General features: G+C 54.9%; 1 protein-coding gene across 10 annotated transcripts; it reads left to right on the top strand.

Annotated features, from left to right (window-relative positions):
• The first annotated feature begins 411 nt into the window (after window positions 1-411).
• ZNF692 (zinc finger protein 692) lies at window positions 412-10,213 on the top strand. Of its 10 annotated transcripts, none has more exons than XM_080803481.1 (12): window positions 412-1,605; window positions 2,252-2,439; window positions 2,731-2,762; window positions 3,114-3,377; window positions 3,906-3,954; window positions 4,047-4,169; window positions 4,508-4,726; window positions 4,814-4,891; window positions 4,991-5,069; window positions 6,430-6,544; window positions 9,150-9,249; window positions 9,384-10,213. In XM_080803481.1, the coding sequence occupies exons 2-12, from the start codon at window positions 2,264-2,266 to the stop codon at window positions 9,685-9,687; spliced, it is 1,539 nt and encodes a 512-aa protein (XP_080659607.1). In that variant the 5' UTR covers window positions 412-1,605; window positions 2,252-2,263; the 3' UTR covers window positions 9,688-10,213. The 10 variants fall into 10 exon arrangements, with proteins under 10 accessions (XP_080659607.1, XP_080659605.1, XP_080659606.1 ...); XM_080803479.1 differs by having other exon boundaries at window positions 4,505-4,726; XM_080803480.1 differs by having other exon boundaries at window positions 4,044-4,169.
• Window positions 10,214-10,660: the final 447 nt, after the last annotated feature.

Genomic DNA, 10,660 nt, shown 5'->3' with positions numbered 1-10,660 from the left:
ATGATCCAGCAATAGCACTACTGGGTATTTACTCAAGGGATACAAAAATACTGATTTGAAGGGGTACATGCACCCCGATGTTTATAGCAGCAATGTCCACAATAGTCAAATTATGGAAAGAGAACAAATGTTCATTTTATCAGCTAACGAATGGATAAAATGGATAAAGAAGATGTGATATACGTATATTCATATATATACTTCTATCACTCAGCCATCAAAAAGAATGAAATCTTGCCATTTGCAGCAACAGGATGGAGCTAAAGTATATTATGCTAAGTGAACTGAATCAGAGAACGATAAATACCACATGATTTTACTCATATGTGGAATTTAAGAAGCCTAACAGGTAGGTAGAAGAAAAAAAGGAGGAAAAACAGACTCTTTTTTTTTTGTTTTGTTTTTAAAGTTACTTCTTTATTTGAGAGAGAAAGCACACACAAGCAAGTGGGGTGAGGGCAGGTCAGGGTGGGGGCTCAATCCTAGGACCCTGAGATCATGACCAGAGCCACCCAGGCGCCAGAAAGCTAACTCTTAACTATACAGAACCAACTAAGGGTTGCTCGAGGGTAGTTGGGTGTGGGAGATGGGTGAAATAAGTGATGGGTATGAAGCAGGGCACAGGTTGTGATGAGCACTGTGTGTTATATGTGAGAAATCACTAAATCCCACACCTGAAACCGGTCTTACTCTGTATGTTAACTAACTGCGAGTTAAATAAAAACTTAGAAGAAAAAAAAAATCCATGGGACAAGTAGATCACTCAAGAAAAGATCCAAGAGAATATTTGATCTTGGTTCCAATCCATGGGGACAGAGTATTTGGTGGTACAGTGGTGGAGGTCCAACAAAGGAAAGGAGGAGCGAATGAGGAAGGTAGAAAACCAGGAAAAGTGTGATGTCCCAGAAGCCATTGGGGTTTGGGGTAGAGGAGTATGGAGGGAAACATCTGCATTGTCAGATGTTGCTCTGAAGGTGGAGAGGCCGCCCCAAGTGACTTTGAGAAGAACCATTCCAACGGCTTGATGGGGAGGAAATCTCCCCTGGAGTCATCTGAAGAGAGAATGGGAAGTGAAGAAGAGTCCACAGAGAATCTGGGCAACTTTTCAGAGGACTTTTGATGCCCCAGAGGGAGGGGTCCGTAGCTGGATGGGCCCTTGGGTTCTAGAGAGACGTCTAGGTGGTTTTCAAGGTGGCTGATTCGGCGGCACGTGTTTGCATGTTGGTGGCAATTGAGAGGGAGAAATTGTTGGTGAGATACAAAACAGGAACAGCTGTGGAGGCAACATCCCTGAGCAGGCTGGAGGGGCTGGGGCTGGCACTCCGGGGCAGGGCCTGGCTCTATACATTTCCCCCACCAAGCGCAGGGACTCGCGACAGAAGCCACCTCCACACGGCTTCCCCGCAGCTCAGCTGAGAGCCGGAGCAATCCCTGAGGGAACTACGCCTCCCGGCAGGCAGTGCGCCCCGTGGCCAATGCGCAGGCGCACGCCGCGGACTCGGCTAGTCCCCTCCCAGCCGCCCCGGCCCCTGTTCCGGGCTGCAGCCACCGACGCGGAGGGGGACGGGTTCCTCTTAAAAGAGAAACGGCGGCGGTGCGCGCGAGGTGGGCCCTCGTCCTCCCGCGGCTCTCCGGGCTTGCGCGCGAGGCGGGGGAGGCGCAGGCGCAGTCGGGCTGAGGGCGGGTGGGGGCTCGCAGGTAAGGCCAGGTTGGGGTGGACCGCGGCTGGCGCTCTCGGTGGCCTGGTCGCTGCCTTCGGAATCGGCGTGTCCTACGCACAGTGAGCGTTAAGTGGGGCGGCCCGAGCCAGGGTGGGGGCGCCGTCCAGACCCGGCCCCAGCCACGGTCGCCCCGCCACGAAGAGCGCCCCCCGGCGGCGCCAGCTCCCCGCCCCCCGCCCGCCAGTAAAGGCCCGTGCTCTCCTCGGGGGGAAACTGTCCCCTGCCCCCCGAGCAGCCCAAGTTGAAAATCCTCCGTGAGTCTCACGCCCTTGTCCAGCCCCGTGCCAGCGCTTCGGCGTCTCGGGTCCGGCCATTGTTCGGCCTCGACCCCGTCTCGCTGCCTCCCGCCGCCCGGCGCCGCCTTACACGCGCCGTAACGTCAGCCGGGGCGGTGAGGGCGCCGAGGCCGCGGACGCCGCCGGAATGACTCGGTCCGGCTCCCAGGTCGCCGACGAGCCAACTGCGGCCCCCGCGGCGGGCGGAGCCGGGGCCTCGGGCCCGCCCACACGCGCGTCTCCTCCGCCCGGTAGGTCCCGGTGCCCATGGCTTCCTCCCCGGTGGACGCGTCCCGCAGGCGGCAGGAGAAGCGGCGGCAGCTGGACGCGCGCCGCAGCAAGTGCCGCATCCGCCTGGGCGGCCACATGGAGCAGTGGTGCCTCCTCAAGGAGCGGCTGGGCTTCTCCCTGCACTCGCAGCTCGCTAAGTTCCTGTTGGACCGGTTAGGGGCCGGCGCGGGGCTGCGGGGGAGGGCGCCCGGGTTGCCCCGCCCAGTCCCCTCCCCGGGTCCGGTGCCGGCCCTCTGCTCCTCCCCGCCTGCACGGGCCTCGGTTCGGCCAAACAGCCTGTGCGATTGGCGGCTTCTGTGGGTCCCTTGCCCTCCTCTTGGTCCCCAGCGAATAGGGCGCCCGAAAGTGTGTGCGTGCTGAGAGCTGAGGGCACGTGCTGGCCGGGATCCCTCCCTAAACTGCCTGTCTTCTCCACCCCCCCCCACGCCCCCTTCCCCTCGCAGGTACACTTCTTCAGGCTGTGTGCTCTGTGCAGGTAGGGAGAAGATCACTAGAGGTAGGGGGTCTGGAGCCAGGGAGGGGAGGGGGCAACAGGCAGTGATGTGACCCAGAAACAGCCTTAGGAAGGACTGGAGCAGAGGGGACCCTGGGTGAGTTTGGGAAAAGGTGGGGGAGTTGGGGGAGCCCAGGGTACTTTGATGGGGGCAGCCTGCGGAGAAGACAGCAACGTCTCAGGACCTTGGGGGTTCTGGGCTCCGAAGAATGGTAAACAGAACTAGGGACTGGCCTTGCCCAGGGCGTTGGGGGACAGGGCTGTGAGGGCGTGTCCCAGGGTGAGAGTGGGACGCTTCCTAGCTTGTCCTGACTGTTGCCTTCACCACTTCAGGTCCTGAGCCTTTGCCTCCCAAGGGTCTGCAGTATCTGGTGCTCCTGTCTCATGCCCACAGCCGAGAGTGCAGCCTGGTGCCGGGGCTTCGGGGGCCCGGGGGCCAAGATGGGGGGCTTGTGTGGGAGTGCTCTGCAGGCCACACCTTCTCCTGGGGCCCCTCTTCAGGCTCCATATCTCCAGAGGAGCCCAAGCCAGTTTCCTGTCCAAATACTGCCCGGAGAAGCTGGTGCCTGGAGGCCAGGAGCGGGCAGGAGCCTGCAGGTAGGCTTCAGAAGAGTTACGAAGAAAAGCGAGGGAGAATGGTTCCCACCTCTGTGGCCTAGAGCCCCATTTTCTAAAAATGATCCTTTCTCAGTGCGAAAACTATGCTGACAAGGAAGTATATCCTCAAATATATTTTTAGGTATAAAAAGCAAAATACAGAATAAGATTTATGTTGTGTTACCATTGGTGGAAAAATAAGAGGAGAATGAATATATATATATTATGAATGCATATACAATTTTTCTGGAAGGGCATGTAGGAAACCAGGTTTTCTGTGGGAAGAACTAGGTGATTGGGGGACAGTATCAGAAAAGAGATTTTTCAAAGTGTACCTTTTTATACTTTCATTTTTTGAACCATGTGAATGTATCATCTCTAAAGAAAATACCCGTTCCGATCCCTGTAGCCTCTGCACCCTCCTCCTCCTTCCCAAGAGTCCTCCCACCACTTCAGACCTTAGAAATGTATGCATCTTCATCCCCCCAGCCCAGAGTTCCTTCCCCTTTGACCCTACTTTGCCAACAGGTTTGGAATCTGAGCATGACGAGAGGACTCCGGAGGCCAAGTTGCCCAGGTGAGGTTGAGGGTGGGAGGGAAAGTATAGACTTGGGTGAAAATCGCAGCTGAGAGAGCAGAGCCTGAGGCTTCCCTTTCTTGGTCCAGCAGGGAAGTGGGACCCCTACTGGAGACCTTCCCAACCCCAGGAGAAGACGGGGAGGAGGAAGATGAGGATGAAGAGGAGATGCTCAGTGATGCCAGCCCATGGACCTACAGCTCCTCCCCAGATGAGCAAGTTGGGGCTGTGGAAAGATGTTGAAGAGAGCAGCAGGGAGGGAACAGCTGGTCAGGGATCCCAGGCTTTCCAGACTCAAGGGAAAGGCTTATTGGTGGTTCCCCACCAATAAGAAAGAAAGGCAGAAAGAATTGGAGGCTCTGAATTGGGGAAAGGGGGTGAAGGTAGGCTTAGTGGAGAATGGAAGATGAAAGTAGGTGTGAACATAGATCCTAGGGTATGGGTAGCGTTGTTCTGAGATTGGGATCTTGGCAATTTAGGGGCTGGGGTTGGATTGAAGGCTAGCTGAGAGCCCGGGGAGATAATGCTCTCCTTTTCCTTCTCTTTTCAGCAGTGATCCAGATGCCCCCAGAGTACTTCCTTCCCCTGTCACCCATGCACTTAAGGACGGGGAGTCACCCCCGGCCCCAGCAGCTCCCCTCAATCCTCTTGCTGTACCATCCTCATCAACATCCTCATCGGGTTCTGGAGCTCTTCTGCCTACGGAAGTTGGGGTACAGCCGGAACTCAGAGGGACCCCTCAAGCAGCCCAGCACACTGAGCCCCTGGCCAGGTAACCTGATGGCTGAGACAGAGGGCAGGGGCATCTTGGGACATGGCCCACCCTCGAGGCCCTCTGCTCCCTCTTTGCTGCCCATAGCCCTGGGAGTCAGGCCCAGTCTACTCTGACCTTGGCCTGGGAGGAGGACACGACACAGATCGGCCCCAAGAGAATTAGGTAGGCCTTGGGGAGGGGGCGTTGGGGAGGGGAGTGAGAAGAGGGGGCTGAGGAGAGCCTGTGGGAGTCCTTATGCTCCTGCCTATCCTTCCCCCCCAGGAAAGCTGCCAAAAGAGAGCTGCTGCCTTGTGACTTCCCTGGCTGTGGAAGGATCTTCTCCAACCGGCAGTATTTGAATGTGAGGACATGAGTGTCACAGACTGGGCTCTATGTGGCCTCAGAGGTGTATGAGAAGGGCTTAAGGAAATGCGGAGGTGAAGGAGAAGCTGAAGCAAAGAAGCTCGGGGTGTAGGTGGATTTGGAGATAGGAAGAGAAGGGTTGGATCTGCAGAGCTCACCTAGAGTTAATCACTAAACCAGACAGCTGTAGATAAGGAAGAAAACCAAGCGTCAGGTGCACAGCTGCTCCTCGCCACTGCTGGTTGTGTGGGCCCTCCAGGGGTCACATGGGGATGACAGTGGCGTTCCTCAGGCTCTTGGAGTGCTGGCATCTTTCTAAGCAGTTCATGTGGATCAAGTCTTTTGGTCTCCAAAACATCCCTAGGGAGTAGGTGCCAAGATTGTTCCTCCTACAGGTGAGGTAACTGAGGCACACCAAAAGCTAGTGCGTGGTCGCGCTGGGGTTCCAAAGTCCGCACTCAGCCACTGGGCCCTGCTGGCTGGAGTGGGTAGTTCTAGTGCCAGAGGACCAGAAGATGCAGCCTAATTGCAGGAAAGGTTTGAGAACAAAGAGGAAAGGGCCACACAGACCCACACTTAACCCAGAGCCCTCCCAGATGACGTCCTGAAGCTGAGGGAGAGCCCAGACCAGAGGGATGGCGAAGCGATGGTGGATGGGAATTGGGAGAGGAAATGGGTACGTCATCCCGCCGTGGTAGGAAAGCTCTGGGATAAGGACTTTAGTGGGGCTAGTCAAACACAGGAGCCTGTTAATGAAGAAGACTGAAGCAGCCTCAAGCAGCAGTTTACGGAACCAGGATGTAAAATTCGGTCAGACAGGAGAACAATTTCCCAGACATACTCAGGGAGTTAAAGAACAGACTACCCTTAAAGTGTTCCAGGTTGAGAATATGCATGTGTGTGTGTGTATGTATGTTTCCAAAGCAGATTTAGGAAAACGTCATATAATATATACCCGTGATGAGCTATTAATAAAGTAGGCAGTCTGGGTAATATTGTTGTACATTGATATTGAAAAAGGTAGTCATACCTACCTAGATTGTGTTCTCATTCCCAGCAGACAGCAACTTCATGATTAGGGAACCAAGAGCGTCACCAGAATGGCCCTTTGTTCAGAGAACTGGGCTTTGTAAGGAAGGTTGTGGCAGAAATGTGAGATAATGCAAGTCAAGGACAGGATAGGATGAGGGCAGAATTTGGTGTCAGGATGGGATGGGGTGCTCACAGTCGGATGAGGACTGGCCAGGATGATGGGAGCTGGTGGTGACAGAACTATTGAGGAAAGGGGGCGGGCAGAGGAGCCTGCCTGCTGGGCCAGCTCTGGTGGCCTCCCTGACATTACCTGTTTCTTTTCCTAGCACCACAAGAAATACCAGCACATCCACCAAAAGTCCTTTTCCTGCCCAGAGCCAGCCTGTGGGAAGTCCTTCAACTTTAAGAAACACTTGAAGGAGCATGTTAAACTGCACAGTGGTGAGTGGTAGAAATGACTCCTCATTTCCCTCCTGTAGGTGCTGTCCCCTGCCCCTATGGGTCCCTTCACTTCCCTGTGGGGCCCATCACCTCCTTTCTGCATGTCCCATCACCCCTCCATGGGATGACTCTCATACTCAGTTCTCTGTGTGGTGAGCACCCGCCTGCCTGAGATTGTTCTAGGTGCTGAGATACAAAAGTGAACAAAGAAGGAAATCCTTACTTCATAAGATGTCCACTCTAGTGATAAGAGGGGTATAAAGAGATGTAAAAGCCCGTAAGGGGAAGGAGAGCACAAGGGAGGAGTCTCTCTGTTAGAAAGGGAAGATGCTTTGAGCAAAGACCTAAGTGAAGGGAGAAATGGAGGCTTGTCCATGTCTGGGCAGCACTGGGAAGGCCCTGACCTGGCTACTGTGTGGCGTGTTTCAGGAAGGGAGAGGAAGCCAGGAAGTTAGAAAGGAAGGAAAAGAGGTCAGACAGGTGGTGGGGGTCTCCAAGGCTACCATCAGCATGGCTTGGCTTCTGGCCAAACGAGATAGGTCGTGTATGGCAGAAGGACACAACTGACTTTAAGAGGAGCAAAGTGACTGCCATGTGGAGAAATGGGACTGTAGGAACACGCAGCGCACAGTGACAGCAGGTCCAGTTGGGTTGTTGGGGGGATGTGGCTAGAGGCTGATGGGAGTGTGAAGGTAGAGCCCAGAGGCCACTGTGAGAAGGACAGACTGGCCACAGGTGGATTGGCGGGAGGGCGTCAAGGCTGACTTGAAGGATTCCAGCCTGAGCAGCTGGGCTGAGGTGATGAGATTTCCTGGAAATAAGGGAGAGGCAGGCTTTAGGAAAGGGACATTTTATTTGGGACATGCTAATTTAGACATCCCAGAAGATGTGAATCTGGAGTTCTGAGATGATGGGGGAAAAATATGTTCATCACAAGCAGGTGGGTGGTCTTTGGGGTTGAGAGTAGAGGGTACCTACATGGAGTGAGCTTAGGTAGAAGAGAGTTCTGAGCGGTGCAGGTGGGAAGGGCAGCTCCCAGGTGCCTGGTGAAGCAGATGAAAAGAGCAGTATTTGAGGACCCAAGTGGAGAGAGTGTTCTGTGGGGGAGGGGGTGGGTTGTGCCAGTGCTATGAGACTGAGTAAGATGAGGACAGGCCACTGGATGTGGTGGTGGAAAGCCACCTTTGACTAGACGACAAGGTGGTATGTGACAAGGGAGGACAGCCAGAACGAAGTGAATTCAAGGCAGGGAGGAGCTGGGGGAGTAGAGGTAGCGAGTAGGGGCTACTCTCTGGAGTGTTGCTGTGAAGACAAGTAGAGAAATGGGGTCTTAGCTGGAGGCTGTGAGTTTGGGGGTACAGAGGTGGAAATGATCCCACTGAGAGAAAAGGCTTACTGATGTCTGGGCTTGGGGGGAAGGTCAGGGAGAAGCAGTGGGTCTCTGCACAGCTGGAGGGCGACTGCAGTGGACGGAGCAAGGAATAGTCACGTATATGGGCAGAGGCGAGCTGGGGAATGGATCAGGTCAGGGGACTATGTGCTTATTCTCTCCGGGTTCTCTCTTCCTGGTGACTTGAAGAATGAGACCACTGCTGATGAGCTAGCAGAGAGAGGAGGTGGTATGGAAAATGGCCTTCTGGACTCTTTAGAGTGGCAGAGTGAACTGGTCACGAAATGCAGAGGCATATGGTGGGCCCTTGGGACTTGTGGTTGTGAATGAAAAGGAAAGGCTGAGGGGTAGGCGAACGGGTTGTGGGTTGTGTTTCTGCTCCCCATACCACACCTGTGTATTCCTGGAACAGGCCAAGGGTTGTGTTTACCTTGGTACAACTAAGGGAGAGAATGGCCAGTGAATTCATAGTGTGATCGAAGGAGGCTCCAAAGACACCCCAGAAAGGGATCTGGGTAAGGAGTGTGGAGGGGAACAGTGGGAAGGCAACAGGCTGCTGGACTGGCAGCCTGCAGATACAGGCTTATTGTAGCAGGACAGAGTAGAAGGCCCTTGCTGGAACTGGGATGCTTGAAATGGTGATTTCAAGGAGGTGCAGTGATGGGGCATGCCGTGGGAGTGGTGGCTGAGGGGGGTGGGAGACCAGGTCAGTGCAGGTCCGGGAACAGAAATGTGGAGTGCTGGACGTGTAGAAGGCAAAGCAATGTAGAAGGCACGAGTAATGGCTGAGGAGAGGACCTGGGGCCGGAGATTTGGGGAATGTGATGGAGTAATGGGGAAGAAGGCTGCAGGGGTACGTGTGGGGTTATACACATGGTGGTGAGACAGATGTCCAAAGAATGCCCCAAGAAGCAAGGATACCTCCTGTAGAGCCTGCTCAGAGACTTGGGAGGTATAGGAGAAAAACCACAGCAGGTCTGTGAGAGCTGCTGGAGAAGCACAGAGGGCAGGTAGTCAGTGCTGGTAGGGAGGCAGGTTCAGGGAAAATGGAGCGGATTGGCAGCTGACAGCCAAGGGGCACTGTTGAGGGCTGGAGGGGCGTGCATAAGCTGGTTGAATGGGGCCAGTACTCCTCTGAGGGTTGGCAGGGGGGCTGGGCTGAGGAGGGGCCACGGCCTGGGGATAGATGCTGGGGTGACCCCTGTGAACCCGCAGACACCCGGGACTACATCTGTGAGTTCTGTGCCCGGTCTTTCCGCACCAGCAGCAACCTCGTCATCCACCGGCGCATCCACACTGGAGAGAAACCCCTGCAGTGAGTGTGGGGGGAGGAGGGTGGGAAGGTTGGGCTGTGGGTGAGCCAGCAAGACAGAGCTGGAGGAGGGGGAGCCCCTGGGGAAGTCACGATGGGCCGAAGCCCTGTCCTTCCCTCTGCTGTCCCTGGCTCAGGTGTGAGATCTGCGGGTTCACCTGCCGCCAGAAGGCCTCCCTGAACTGGCACCGGCGCAAGCACGCGGAGACAGCCGCTACTCTGCGCTTCCCCTGTGAGTTTTGCGGCAAGCGTTTTGAGAAGCCAGACAGCGTTGCAGCTCACTGCAGCAAAAGCCATCCAGCCCTGCTCCCAGCCCCACAAGAGTCACCCGGCCCGTCGGAGCCCTGTCCCAGCATCTCTGCCTCTGTGACCCCGAGGTCTGGTGATGAGTCCAGGCCCTCTGTGGTTCCTCAGGCTCTGACCGTGCTCCCTCAGCAGTGAGCATTCCTGAGCTCTGAGGAACCAGACCCTGGAGACTGAAGCAGAGCAAGGAAGAGAAGTGCCAGGCGCCCAGTCCCCAGAAACCAGGGTGACAGGGAGTTTAGGGTGGGGGCAGAAAAACAAGCCAGGCTACTTTAGTCTTCCTAAAGGACAGAATAAACCCAGTATTTTACATGGACATATGTGGGCAGAGTGAGTATTTTGGCACCTGAAGTGCAGGAATCCTGATTCCTCTAGAAGCAGGCGCTGCTAGAATATGCCTGAGTTTACCATAGGTGTGGGCTGTGTTGCTCTCTCTGCAGGCCCCTACCTCAAGGACCCAGCTTTCTTTCTCAGTTTGCTTTGGCACTTTGCAGTCCTTTTCTGTGGAGTGTCATACCTGTTCTTGCACTCAAGAAGGGCAGGCTGCGACATAAGAGCAGCACTGGGTCATTCCAGGGGATTAGCTGGAACAGGAATGGAGGTATGTGAGCCTGAGCCACATTCGTACTCTGCATTGACCAAGAGAACCAAACGTACATGCTTGAAGAGTCTTGCCTTCCAGTGCAAAATCAAGCGGGCTGTGCATGCAGGATCACTGAGCTACCTTGGGAGGGGACATCTTAGAACTTCAAAAGGGCTTGGCTCTTGGATCACTCCTGAATTCTGCAAAGAGGGTAGCCTCTGGTATGACAAAGGAGGCTCTTGGCTTCTGGAAACCCCCCCCCCCCAAAAAAAAACCAAGCTTTATTTCACCAGTTGTAAGCAAAACAACTGCTGGCCAATTCCAGATTTCCTGCCCTGCACTATTGATTCTGTGGAGCTCCATTTACCCATGGCTCCAGGCTTGATTTGGAAATAGTATTCTGATGCTCCCCTTGGCAGTACTCTGCTTTATAGACCCCACAGGGTCTATATGTCCCCCCACCTAGCTGGAGAATATTGCCCACAGGGTCTATATGTCCCCCCACCTAGCTGGGGAATATTGCCCTGA

Source organism: Martes martes (genome assembly GCF_963455335.1).
Source record: "Martes martes genome assembly, chromosome: 5".
Taxonomy (NCBI): domain Eukaryota; kingdom Metazoa; phylum Chordata; class Mammalia; order Carnivora; family Mustelidae; genus Martes; species Martes martes.
Note: the sequence above shows the minus strand (reverse complement) of the source record. Positions and strands in the feature narration are given on the sequence as shown.

What these genes read in the sequence shown, in the direction of transcription:
- ZNF692 (XM_080803475.1), top strand. Translation starts at nt 2,145, where the DNA reads ATGACTCGGTCCGGCTCCCAGGTCGCCGACGAGCCAACTGCGGCCCCC. An exon ending in GCTCCTCCCCAGATGAGCAA is followed by an intron (nt 4,174 to 4,504) that starts GTTGGGGCTGTG and finishes TTCTCTTTTCAG; the next exon opens with CAGTGATCCAGATGCCCCCA. An exon ending in ATCGGCCCCAAGAGAATTAG is followed by an intron (nt 4,892 to 4,990) that starts GTAGGCCTTGGG and finishes CTTCCCCCCCAG; the next exon opens with GAAAGCTGCCAAAAGAGAGC.